The sequence below is a fragment of the Physella acuta genome, unplaced genomic scaffold (assembly GCF_028476545.2).
Source record: "Physella acuta isolate Inbredline_101_S28 unplaced genomic scaffold, ASM2847654v3 ptg000209l, whole genome shotgun sequence".
Classification (NCBI taxonomy): Eukaryota; Metazoa; Mollusca; class Gastropoda; family Physidae; genus Physella; species Physella acuta.
In genome coordinates, this window is record NW_026731728.1 from 561,987 (window position 1) to 576,085 (window position 14,099).

General features: G+C 42.2%; 1 protein-coding gene across 2 annotated transcripts; it reads left to right on the forward strand.

Annotated features, from left to right (window-relative positions):
- Positions 1–2,579: 2,579 nt before the first annotated feature.
- LOC131937397 (uncharacterized) lies at positions 2,580–8,478 on the forward strand. Of its 2 annotated transcripts, none has more exons than XM_059294792.1 (5): positions 2,580–2,670; positions 6,192–6,273; positions 6,583–6,822; positions 7,330–7,488; positions 8,091–8,478. In XM_059294792.1, exons 2-5 carry the CDS (start codon positions 6,192–6,194, stop codon positions 8,327–8,329), a joined length of 720 nt encoding a protein of 239 aa, XP_059150775.1. In that variant the 5' UTR covers positions 2,580–2,670; the 3' UTR covers positions 8,330–8,478. The 2 variants fall into 2 exon arrangements, with proteins under 2 accessions (XP_059150775.1, XP_059150776.1); XM_059294793.1 differs by lacking the exon at positions 2,580–2,670 and adding an exon at positions 3,712–3,845.
- Positions 8,479–14,099: the final 5,621 nt, after the last annotated feature.

Below are 14,099 nucleotides of genomic sequence, written 5' to 3' on the forward strand. Positions count from 1 at the left end.
CTTAATCCTCATTGGTGAGCGATCTGTGTGTAGTTTTCTGTGCGCGCAATTTTTTGCTTGGGTGTTTTTCTGTGTGGGCACATTTCTTTTTACACATTTTCTGTTACCGCAATTTTCTGTGTGCGCATTTTTCCGTTGCGCATTTTTGCAGTGTTTGGCTATTGTATGCGCAGTGATGGACCAACCAACTACCAACACGACCAACCAACTACCAACTTGACCAACCAACTACCAACTTGACCAACCAACTACCAACTTGACCAACCAACTACCAACTTGACCAACCAACTACCAACTTGACCAACCAACTACCAACTTGACCAACCAACTACCAACTTGACCAACCAACTACCAACTTGACCAACCAACTACCAACTTGACCAACCAACTACCAACTTGACCAACCACCTACCAACTTGACCAACCAACTACCAACACGACCAACCAACACGACCAACCAACTACCAACTTGACCAACCACCTACCAACTTGACCAACCACCTACCAACTTGACCAACCAACTACCAACACGACCAACCAACTACCAACTTGACCAACCAACTACCAACTTGACCAACCAACTACTAACTTGACCAAACAACTACCAACTTGACCAACCAACTACCTACTTGACCAACCAACTACCAACTTGACCAACCAACTTGACCAACCAACTACCAACTTGACCAACCAACTACCAACTTGACCAACCAACTACCAACTTGACCAACCAACTACCAACTTGACCAACCAACTACCAACTTGACCAACCAACTACCAACACGACCAACCAACTACCAACTTGACCAACCAACTACCAACTTGACCAACCAACTACCAACTTGACCAATTAACTACCAACTTGACCAACCAACTACCAACTTGACCAACCAACTACCAACTTGACCAACCAACTCGACCAACCAACTACCAACTTGACCAACCACCTACCAACTTGACCAACCAACTACCAACTTGACCAACCAACTCGACCAACCAACTACCAACTTGACCAACCACCTACCAACTTGACCAACCAACTACCAACTTGACCAACCAACTACCAACTTGACCAACCAACTACCAACTTGACCAACCAACTACCAACTTGACCAACCACCTACCAACTCGACCAACCAACTACCAACTTGACCAACCAACTACCAACTTGACCAACCAACTACCAACACGACCAACCAACTACCAACTTGACCAGCCAACTACCAACTTGACCAACCACCTACCAACTTGACCAACCAACTACCAACTTGACCAACCAACTCGACCAACCAACTACCAACTTGACCAACCACCTACCAACTTGACCAACCAACTACCAACTTGACCAACCAACTACCAACGAGACCAACCAACTACCAACACGACCAACCAACTACCAACTTGACCAACCAACTACCAACTTGACCAACCAACTACCAACTTGACCAACCAACTACCAACTTGACCAACCAACTACCAACTTGACCAATCAACTACCAACTTGACCAACCAACTACCAACTTGACCAACCACCTACCAACTTGACCAACCAACTACCAACACGACCAACCAACACGACCAACCAACTACCAACTTGACCAACCACCTACCAACTTGACCAACCACCTACCAACACGACCAACCAACTACCAACTTGACCAACCAACTACCAACACGACCAATCAACTACCAACTTGACCAATCAACTACCAACTTGACCAACCAACTACCAACTTGACCAACCAACTACCAACACGACCAACCAACTACCAACACGACCAACCACCTACCAACTTGACCAACCAACTACCAACTTGACCAACCAACTACCAACTTGACCAACCAACTACCAACTTGACCAACCAACTACCAACTTGACCAACCACCTACCAACTTGACCAACCAACTACCAACACGACCAACCAACACGACCAACCAACTACCAACTTGACCAACCACCTACCAACTTGACCAACCACCTACCAACTTGACCAACCAACTACCAACACGACCAACCAACTACCAACTTGACCAACCAACTACCAACTTGACCAACCAACTACTAACTTGACCAAACAACTACCAACTTGACCAACCAACTACCTACTTGACCAACCAACTACCAACTTGACCAACCAACTTGACCAACCAACTACCAACTTGACCAACCAACTACCAACTTGACCAACCAACTACCAACTTGACCAACCAACTACCAACTTGACCAACCAACTACCAACTTGACCAACCAACTACCAACACGACCAACCAACTACCAACTTGACCAACCAACTACCAACTTGACCAACCAACTACCAACTTGACCAATCAACTACCAACACGACCAACCAACTACCAACTTGACCAACCAACTACCAACTTGACCAACCAACTACCAACTTGACCAACCAACTACCAACTTGACCAACCAACTACCAACTCGACCAACCAACTACCAACTTGACCAACCAACTACCAACTTGACCAGAAAACTACCAACACGACCAACCAACGACAGTGACATGAAGTAGCCTGCATTGAGAGGCACTTGATATCTGAGCAGATCTGAAGATTGGGCCTTAGTACACACACACACAGACGTACAGACACTTACACACACATATACTACACATGTGTAGATAGATTACACATTGGGTACTTGACACGAAGGTAATGTATTGTTTTAGCTCTTATATTATTATGTCTATCCACAAATATCTCATCTCACCACAAATTTCTTGTTCGACAAACACTGAACAATTTTAACATCAAAAGAGTTAAAACAGGAGCGATAATTATTCTCTTACTGTTTATATATATATATATATATATATATATATATATATATATATATATATATATATATATATATATATATATGTATATAATGATAAAACCTTGTATACAAATCAAAGAAGTAAAATGATGTCCAAGAAAACAATTTAAAATATTAGCCGTGCTGTCCATTTCGTTCAGTCTGTTGTGAAGAAACACCCTCTAGAATTTGAAACCTAATTTTAGAACATTTTTTCATGTTGTGCACACGTTTCAAAATTAAATCAACTGTAGAACCGTTAAACAATTGAGCAATCAAACAGTTGGCAGTTAAACAGTTGAGCAGTTAAACAGTTGGCAGTTAAACAGTTGAGCAGTTAAACAGTTGGCAATTAAACAGTTGGCAGTTAAACAGTTGGTAGTTAAACAGTTGGCAGTTAAACAGTTGGTAGTTAAACAGTTGGCAGTTAAACTGTTGGCAGTTAAACACATTGGCAGTTAAACAGTTGGTAGTTAAACAGTTGGCAGTTAAACAGTTGGTAGTTAAACAGTTACCAGTTAAACAGTTGCCAGTTAAACAGTTGGCAGTTAAACAGTTGGCAGTTAAACTGTTGGCAGTTAAACACATTGGCAGTTAAACAGTTGGTAGTTAAACAGTTGGCAGTTAAACAGTTACCAGTCAAACAGTTGGCAGTTAAACAGTTGGCAGTTAAACAGGCTTGAAACGAGGTGGGGTGTTCTGCTGATGACGTAGGCACCACGTATCAATGACAAGAGATAAGTAGAGCTGGTGGGGGGGGGGGGGGGGGGGGTCGGGGTGCTATCACACACGAACAAAGCCTTGATAAGATTTTCTGTTGTTCTTGTCTTGTCAGGTCCTTCTATTTGTCTTGTTCCCCTGCGTTGCTGTTCTTCTGGTTGTCAAGTAACCATTGATGTTCTGCTCAACTATTTGTTCCCCGGTCTATTATCTGTCGACCAATACCCAACCTAATGCTAATGTTCTGCCAGGAGAAATCCCGGTGGGCCGCTAGATTAACAAACGGAATAGGCTTGGACCAAACCCAGGGGTAAATATTTATAGTTTGACTTGAATCGGACTAAATAGTTGCACATGATATACGTGTAGCAACCAACGAATTAGCCGGCCATTTCGCACATTGACCGAGGCGTCTGGCCAATGCCCGATATGCTAGAGAATGCCAGTATATAATAGTATACATACTACTTTGTCCGGCCACTTCCCGACTTTTGCTATGATAGGGAAAAAATTCACAAAGAAAATTGAAGTCAGGGAAAGATGTCACTTTATTTTTTTCTCAGGTCGCACGGACACAGCTAGTCCACCCTGGTTAAAGATAATTAACATTTATGCTAATGTCCCTTGTCTTTGAGCAATAAAAAAACTTGTAATTACAAGTGACTTGTCTCTAAAGTTTGAAAATATTCCACGTTAACACATCTGACGTGAACACCATCTGACGTGAACATCATCTGACCTGACGTGAACACCATCTGACGTGACGTGAACACCATCTGACGTGAACACCATCTGACCTGACGTGAACACCATTTGACATGACGTGAACATCATCTGACCTGACGTGAACACCATCTGACGTGAACACCATCTGACGTGAACACCATCTGACCTGACGTGAACACCATTTGTCATGACGTGAACATCATCTGACCTGACGTGAACACCATCTGACGTGACGTGAACACCATCTGACGTGAACACCATCTGACCTGACGTGAACACCATTTGACATGACGTGAACATCATCTGACCTGACGTGAACACCATCTGACGTGACGTGAACACCATCTGACCTGACGTGAACACCACCTGACGTGAACATCATCTGACGTGAACACCATCTGACGTGAACACTATCTGACCTGACGTGAACACCATTTGACATGACGTGAACATCATCTGACATGACGTGAGCACCATCTGACGTGACGTGAACACCATCTGACCTAACGTGAACACCACCTGACGTGAACACCATCTGACTTGACGTGAACACCATTTGACATGACGTGAACATCATCTGACCTGACGTGAACACCATCTGACGTGACGTGAACACCATCTGACGTGACGTGAACACTATCTGACCTGACGTGAACACCACCTGACGTGAACACCACCTGACGTGAACACCATCTGACCTGACGTGAGCACCATCTGACGTGACGTGAGCACCATCTGACCTGACGTGAACACCATCTGACGTGAACACCATCTGACCTGACGTGAGCACCATCTGACGTGACGTGAACACCATCTGACCTGACGTGAACAGCATCTGACCTGACGTGAACACCATCTGACCTGACGTGAACACCATCTGACCTGACGTGAACACCATCTGACCTGACGTGAACACCATCTGACCTGACGTGAACACCACCTGACGTGAACACCATCTGACCTGACGTGAACACCATCTGACGTGACGTGAACACCATCTGACCTGACGTGAACACCACCTGACGTGACGTGAACACCACCTGACGTGAACACCACCTGACGTGAACACCATCTGACGTGACGTGAACACCATCTGACGTGACGTGAACACCATCTGACGTGACGTGAACACCATCTGACGTGAACACCATCTGACCTGACGTGAGCACCATCTGACGTGACGTGAACACCATCTGACCTGACGTGAACACCACCTGACGTGAACACCATCTGACCTGACGTGAACACCATCTGACGTGACGTGAACACCATCTGACCTGACGTGAACACCACCTGACGTGACGTGAACACCACCTGACGTGAACACCACCTGACGTGAACACCATCTGACGTGACGTGAACACCATCTGACGTGACGTGAACACCATCTGACCTGACGTGAGCACCATCTGACGTGACGTGAACACCACCTGACCTAACGTGAACACCACCTGACGTGAACACCATCTGACGTGACGTGAACACCATCTGACTTGACGTGAACAGCATCTGACCTGACGTGAACACCATCTGACCTGACGTGAACACCATCTGACCTGACGTGAATACCATCTGACCTGACGTGAACACCATCTGACGTGAACACCATCTGACGTGTCGTGAACACCACCTGACGTGACGTGAACACCATCTGACCTAACGTGAACACCATCTGACCTGACTGATAGATACTTTACTACACAGATATCTCCACGTTTCTAATTGGTTCGGTTAAGGTAATCTTTACTTCATTTTTGATAATTATTTTAATATCTAATTAGATAGAAAATCTGATATTCTTGCTTTGTCGTCGGAGATGCTCTTCCCTGCAAAGTTTGAAAGAATCAGATCAATTAAGAATCGAGCATAAGTTGCACTAAAACATCTAAAAAGTTTTGACACTTGATATATTTTGTTTCTCTTGTGATAGATGTCAATCTACTGGCTGACATTGGTGTGTGTGATGTCATTGGTGTGTGTGACGTCACTGGTGGGTGCACGCACACCAGTAGGTGAGTAGTCCAGCTTGACATTCAACGTTCAATGTCACATTTTCACGTTACTAGTCAAATGATTAACGTTATTTATCACATCGGAACGCTGATCTTACAACGTCCCTGAGTACGCCGATACAAAACTGACATTATATCTGGAGTTTTGTAACTAAATTAGATTGTTTTTAAAGTTTGTTTAAACACACACACACATTTGGTTGAACAGTTACATACACATTTTTTTAACGGTTACATACACATTTTTTTTTGAAAGGTTACATACACATTTCTTTTGAAACACATTTGATTTAATTGTTGTCTTTGTAGAGGTGATGAACGACGTGTGCAACAAGCAAGTGACGGTCAAAGGGTCACTTTTGTTGAGGCAGTCATTCGTCCAGAACCAGGACTGTGAGGTGACCCTGGTGACGTCAGAAGGGGCGGGGCTGGTGGCACAGTTCACCCACTACACCCAGCAGAACCACGGCGCCGCCCTCGTCGGTCTCATCACAGAGTGTACACTGGAGTATGTGCAGTTGGTCTCAGAGGGTGGTGACAAATTGATGGGTAGGTGGTGACACATTGGTGGGTAGGTGACACATTGGGGGGTAGGTGACACATTGGGGGGTAGGTGACACATTGGGGGGTAGGTGACACATTGGGGGGTAGGTGACACATTGGGGGGTAGGTGACACATTGGGGGGTAGGTGACACATTGGGGGGTAGGTGACACATTGGAGGGTAGGTGACACATTGGGGGGTAGGTGACACATTGGTGGATAGGTGGTGACACATTGGGGGGTAGGTGGTGACACATTGGTGGGTAGGTGACACATTGGTGGGTAGGTGATACATTGATGGGTGGGTGACACATTGGGGGGTAGGTGACACATTGGTGGATAGGTGGTGACACATTGGGGGGTAGGTGGTGATACATTGGGGGGTAGGTGACACATTGGAGGGTAGGTGACACATTGGGGGGTAGGTGACACATTAGTGGGTAGGCGACACATTGGTGGTGATACACTATTGTATGTCTGATATATCAAACACGCTGTGTTGCATGTCGTTCAGGTTCAGGCGGCTACTGCAAGAGTCTCCGGCCCACCCAGCAGTACGACCTGGGGGGTCGGGCCACCTTCATGTACCACAGGAGCGAGACCTCACTGGTGAGATACCTCTCGTTTGACCTGCTGGTCACTGAGGTCTACAGCAAGAAAGGTCATGAGGAAGGTCAGTGAGTGGGGGAGGATAATGGTGGGGGTGGGAGGTGGGGGTGATAGGGAGGGTGGGAGGTGGGGGTGGGAGGTGGGGGTGGGAGGTGGGGTGGGAGGTGGGGTGGGGGTGCGGTGGGGGTGCGGTGGGAGGTGAGGGTGAGGGTGGGAGCGGAGGGGTCTACAACGGTAGTCACTGCGGGGAGGGACTACAACAGTGGTGGTGTGGGGATTGATGTCAGAATGACGGTAGGATGAGTTAGAGTATGTTGGCACACGTTGAACTAACGAGATCTGGGGCTCTAAACTCACCTTGTACCCAGTTCAATTTCAAAATACAAAAACTACTCTCAGGTTTCTCAGAAGTTGGGCAACGAAAACATGTGCACGAGCATCTGAAACTTCAGCACATCAGTCCAACAACATCGTGAATAACACACAGACAAATGTTGTAGTTTTTGTTGTAGTTTTTGTTGTAGTTCTTGTTGTAGTTTTTGTTGCGTATTTTGGACTAAGTTCCCCCACGTCCAAGCCCCCTCCTACATGTAGGCAATTAATTTCTCTGAGATCATTATTCGATACCTTGATATTGACCTGCCCCCCCCCCCCCTGCTCCCCCAGGCTGTGCTGAGAGACAGTTCGACTGCGGCGAGGTGTGCATCAGCCAGCAGCTCACCTGTGACGGCTACGACAACTGCGGCAACGAGGACGACGAGAACGACGATTGCGGCCTCTCCAAGATCGCCATCATCGGCATCGTGGCAGGCGTCGCCGCTTTCGTCGCTCTCGTGATCTCCATCGTCATCTACGTCGTTAGACGGAAGCGTTACGTCAAAGTGCCACAAAACAAGCCACAGTAAAAAGTTGCTTGTTCGTGATTTTTGGTGGCGTTTTGGTGGCTTTTTAATTGCTTGTTTCAGTATTTTGGGGTCCTTTTTTGTGGACTTTTAGATTCATGTTTCGTACGAGAATATGTTTCAATGAAATAAATCTATCTAGTTAATATTTATTATTGGTTTGTTGATTTAACTAATCTGTTTAAGCAGAGAATAATCGTACTGTGCAGTAGTGATGCTTTTTTTTCTTCCTTAACTTCCCTCAGTTGGTCACTTTATTGTCTATTGCAGGGGTCTCCAAACTACGGCCCGCGAGGTCATTTTATCCGGCCCGCGACTATCTTTTTGTCCACTGTATAAATGTTTGTTGGAGGTGGCTGAGGAGCTTTGCACAGAAAATTCAAAACTATCTGAAAATGTAGCTTTGTGTGCAAAGACATTGTTGAAAACATTGTGACTCAAATAGCGAATAATGCAAGCAAGCTTCGCCATTTTTCAATTGAAATTGATGAGTCGCTGGGCAGCTGTTCCACCTCTAAACTTCTTGTGTTCATTAGAAGTGTGGATGAAGACATGAGCATAACAAAAGAGATGGCTTCACTACATATAGAGGATATCTAGCCATAGATAGTTCAGAGACAAACACAAAATCGCAAGATTTACCATATTTCACATCAGTAAGATTGCTAATTTTGCGAGAAAATTCTGAGCAGAGAAAAACAATTGGTGACTTCCTGATGGTAAAGGCAAGTCACAGCCAATAATGTCTGATGAAGAGTGCGTATAGAAATTGGCCTCTGCTGCAGACATAACTAGTCATTTAAATTTTCTGAACCTAAAGCGGCAAGAGAGGGAAACCTAGTTTCTGATCTATAAACCCACCTAAGATCTTTAGATACAAACTATCATGTTTTTGGAACAAGTACAGGCTAACAACTTGACACACTTTCAGTTGTGCAAGGTCTTTACGGCTGAAGCAACCACAGAGTTCCCCACGTCATTTGTATGCGAGATCATTAAAGACCTCCAGCTGCAGTTTCAGTAGCGGTTTTCTGACTTGGATTCAAAGGCAGAAGAAGTGAGACTATTTCAAAGCCCATATGATGCAAATGTGGCAATTTGTAAAGATGAACAGCAGCTGGAAGTCATTGAATTGCAAGCAAATGACCTCCTTAGAGACACGTTCAAAGAAGGGTGGGTGGGTTTTCATACGTTTTTGCACAAGGAAGAATTTCCTAACATTAAAACTTTTGCATCAAAGTACCTTTCAAATTTTCGAACAACATGCTGTGTGAACAAACATTTTCACGAACGAAATATGTGAAGAACAATTTGAGAACAAACGTGGACCTCGGGTGGGAAGGGGGGGGGGGGGGAATTTATACAAACATTTATAGAAATATATACAAATTTCATTTCGTTGGGGGGGGGGGGCGGGCGGTAGACGTTCTTCGGGGGGAGGGGGGCGCCACGACCCTGAAAAGAAGCCTTAAAGAAACTCTGGCCCCCGAACTAATATTTGATAGTTAATGCGGCCCTCGGGTTGAAAAGTTTGGAGACCCCTGGTCTATTGGATCACTTTACTAATAAAAAAGAGGAGACCCACGCTTTTCTTTATAGTAATTTAAACAGTAGTGTATTTTTATATATTTACAGAAACTCATTTATTTTCTACTTTTTACAAGCTTTTATTTAACTCACTTCCTCGTCAGTTTGTGCATTAGTACATAAAAGCCTGTTGTTAAAACGTTTTTTTATGAATTTTTTTCCTTACTTTAAATTTTTTAATGCAATAGAGTTACATGACTAAATGCCATTGCGCACTTAATGAGCGTGATGATGCGTGTCTAATCGTGCGGAATAGTTTGATGAGACAGCCTACTAATTTGGACACAATTTTAATTAATTCATAAAGAATTCATCAGGCAACCAATTAAGTCAAATTTAATGTCATGTTGCGTTGTCGTCATGTCTTGACCCATGTGCCAACGTTGAAAAAAACCTGTCAGTTAAAAGCGTCCGAAATTACGCTTGGGCGTTTCAATCTAGACAGACAGACTGACTGACGACAGAACGACAGAGACTTAAAAAAAAAGAATTAAAAAAAAAAAGCCTAAAACAATGTGTGAAGGCGAAATTGACCAAATCACAATTACGAAAGTTTTACAAAATTACACTATGTGTGTGTATACAGTTTTCGCTTGCAGGCTACAAGAAATAGTTTTTTCATCGCCTGTAAGCAGCAAGTATGTGCTGTAGCTAAACAAACAGGAACGAGTGTGGTATCCAACACCGGTGACATGAACTGTGACACAAATGTGTGACGTATACTCTGTTTATGGGATGAAGGCACCGCAATAAATCTAAGCATTATCTAACTTGCCACCCCCCCCCCTACTCCCCTGCCATGAGAAACTTCGAACGTTAAGTACATTCCTAAAATAGGTAAGGTCAATGTTGGTTGGTGTTGGTAGGGCACTCGATTACCTGCCAAACTTAGTCGTTCACGCTTTCATTGGACATGCCACATTTGTTGGGAAAGATTGCAAATATCCACTTGAAATAGATTAGGAGCCGTCACATTGCAGCAAACAGCCAGACTTAGGTGCGCCCTAGTGTATCCCACACAGAAAGCACAAGACAGTTTTTATCTCACAACTTCTAGAAATTGTCAGGCAGCAACAGGACCGTCAGTCTTGACGCAAGTGACGCAGTAGTCGGGCGTGGTAAAAATAGTTAAACCTTGTTTAGTTATCTTCGGGGTCATCCATAAATGACGTCACCCTTTTTTTGACGATTTTACCTCCCCCCTCCCCTCCGTAACACATCGTCACAAAAAGCCAGACCCCCCCCCCCTAAAATGACGTCACACCTCAGCCTACAACCATCCCTCAAAATTGCAGTTGGATTTGTTTTAAAACATCGATATTTTTCCAAAATCTTGTTTGAACTTAGTCAAAATTCATATTACAATTTATTAAAACAGTTTTCTTAAACGCAAAATAACGTCTAAAATTCGTTTTCTAATGCAAAAATGCGACGATACATCATCTGACCCCCCCCCCTCCCCCTCATCACACACCGTCACTAAATTACGCTCCCCCCTCCCTCCCCCTACGAGTGTGACGTCATTTATGGACGACCCCTTCGGCATTCTTGTATTATACTTTAATGGGCACATGTTTCTGCTGACTTCATTCTTTAAATTTGTTTATTGTTATCATTAGTAGATTATTTAAGTTGTGAGCAAGGTCCGTGTTTGTTGAGGGAAAAAAATCAATTCTTACAGTTTCTATTTTACAAGCATTTATTTAACTTCCTTTCTCGTGCTTTGCCTTCGTCGTAGATCGAAAGTGGCCAGCAAAATTTCGACAATTTCTAACAAAAAAATTTCTTCGAAACTTTGCACGTGGGTAAAGATCCAATGATAATACAATCTGACATCAAATTTGATTTAATGGACACCACCGAGTTGACGAGATATATTGTTCACATGGATAAAAAACGTGTTTTATTTATATTTTGCAATCAAAGCTATCGTAAAAATAATAACAGTTAAAAGCTTAAGCCTAAAAACAATTTAGAATTTAATATTTTTAGAATCAATGTTATAAAAGTTACAAATCCAGAGAACTTGAAAATATGTTTTTGAGTCTAAGGCTACATTTTTATTTATTTTCATCAAGCTTAAGTTATAACCCGATGTTTTACTTTCGTAAACAGTGGCGTAGCTACCGTAAAGCTAGCGCGTTTACAAGGCATAGGGGCCCAAGGCACATAGGGCCCTTTTCCCTCTTTAAAGAAAATTAAAACTTTTACACTGGAATTTTAATATTTCTTTAATAAAAATATTTTATAAAGAAAATGGAAAATGGAAATCCAGTTTCTTTTCTACTGTAGAAAAAAAAATCAAAAATTCCAACAAGCCCCCCCCCTCCCCCAGACCTTTCTAACTGTAGAGGCATTCAGTATGTGGGGGGGGGGGGGCGTATAGGGCCCATCGGTATTTATAACACTACAGGTGTTGTTGCATTGTCAGGAAAAACGTTGAGAGAATTAGCCTATACATAAACTTGAACATTGACTATTTTGTGAGATAGGCATCCAGCACTCGTAAATTTACAAGCATCGCTACAAAGCCCCCGCTTTTTGACGCTACTGTGTTAGTTACTTAAATGTTATTTTTTTGTTTGCTTTTACATAAACGTGATATGCAATCAAAGGTGTTTTACGTTACGGGGTACTGCATAATAACACCGTATACACAGTTTACAGATTGCCGAAGGGGCCCAATGATAATTTTTACTTAGGGGCCCGAAAATCCTAGATACGCCACTATTCGTTAGACAAACATTGATTGGCTGTACAGGAACTCTGTGATCGATTTTCTGACAGCCCCACATATCATAGTTATTTGTTTACAAAACTTAGCCGATAAAGTGTTTAAAATAAAATTATCTAATTTTAAACCACATGACCAAGTTCTGCCTTTTTTTACTTTCTCGTACATACGAAGTATAGAGAAAGTATTGTAATCGTGCAAACAAAAAATCGAGATTTTTACAAATCTCGACGTTTTACATCTCACTGCTACGGAAAAACATAATTTTGCAATCTTGTCCGTATGTCTGTGTGTCTGTCTGTGTACCGTTACAGCTAGGTTGATGAAATTTCATATGTAAGTATTTTATCAAAATCGTAGATCAGTATCAACTTTTGAGCGATTTCCGATAACCGGAAGTGGTACTTTTCCTACTTTTAAATTTTCAAAAGCCTATAACTTGAGTACTATTTCAGATAGATAAACGAAATTTCACATGTAAGTAAAAGATCTAATTCTCTACCTTCTGTTAAATTCCGTTGAACGGAAGTAGTAATTTACGCTACTTCCGATTTCTCAAAAAACTAATGTAAATTTTTAAAGTACTAATAATATTGCGCACTATTATGCACTTTTTTATTTAGCGTTCACTTGGTGTGCAATTATTTTGTCTACGAGATTTTATTCTATTTTTAAAACTTTAAGTATTTAAAATGGATTAAAAATCATGTCTATAGCCCGAGTTCCCATCCCCTGTTATTTTATATAAAAATATTCAAGAAAGTTTAGGGGAGATCACTTCCGGTTTTTTTGTTTTTTTTTAAAATAATTTTGTAAGATAAATCTATGCTAGCCTATCGAATACCAAGATGTCTTCGTTTATGTAGTCATTACCACGTGAAAACCAAATTACTTTTGCCTATTCTAAAATTTTTATATAATTACTAGAAATACTAAAACATTAAATACATCCACTCTTTTTAAAACTCCGTAAGAAAACAAACAGTCAGGATTTTATAATGAAATTAATTTTAATTACACCTAGCATGATTTTAAAAATATTTAATGGACTTCGAGTAATTTCTAGGCTATTCTCGGAAGGGGCCATTGGATGTCAAATTAATTTTAAAGAATTCATTAAATTTTCCTATATATTTGGTGCGCAATCAACGTTTTAGTCATGCAATAAGTATAAAAAGTCTATGTAATCATACTAAATTTTTTAAAAATCTTTTTGAAAATATGGCAAGGGATAAAGTTATAGTTATTTTGTAAAAATTAAAGCCGTTTTCAAAAACTGCCCCAGCCAGTCTGTGAAGTCAACCGGAGTGGCCAGGGAGAGTAAAACAATTGTCAGCACAATTTTTTTCGATGATTAAAAATAAACAATAGTGATCTATGGTGTATAGCGTTGTATTGTATGTTTATTAAATAAAATATAACATCCCCAATCACCACAACACCCTGACTCTA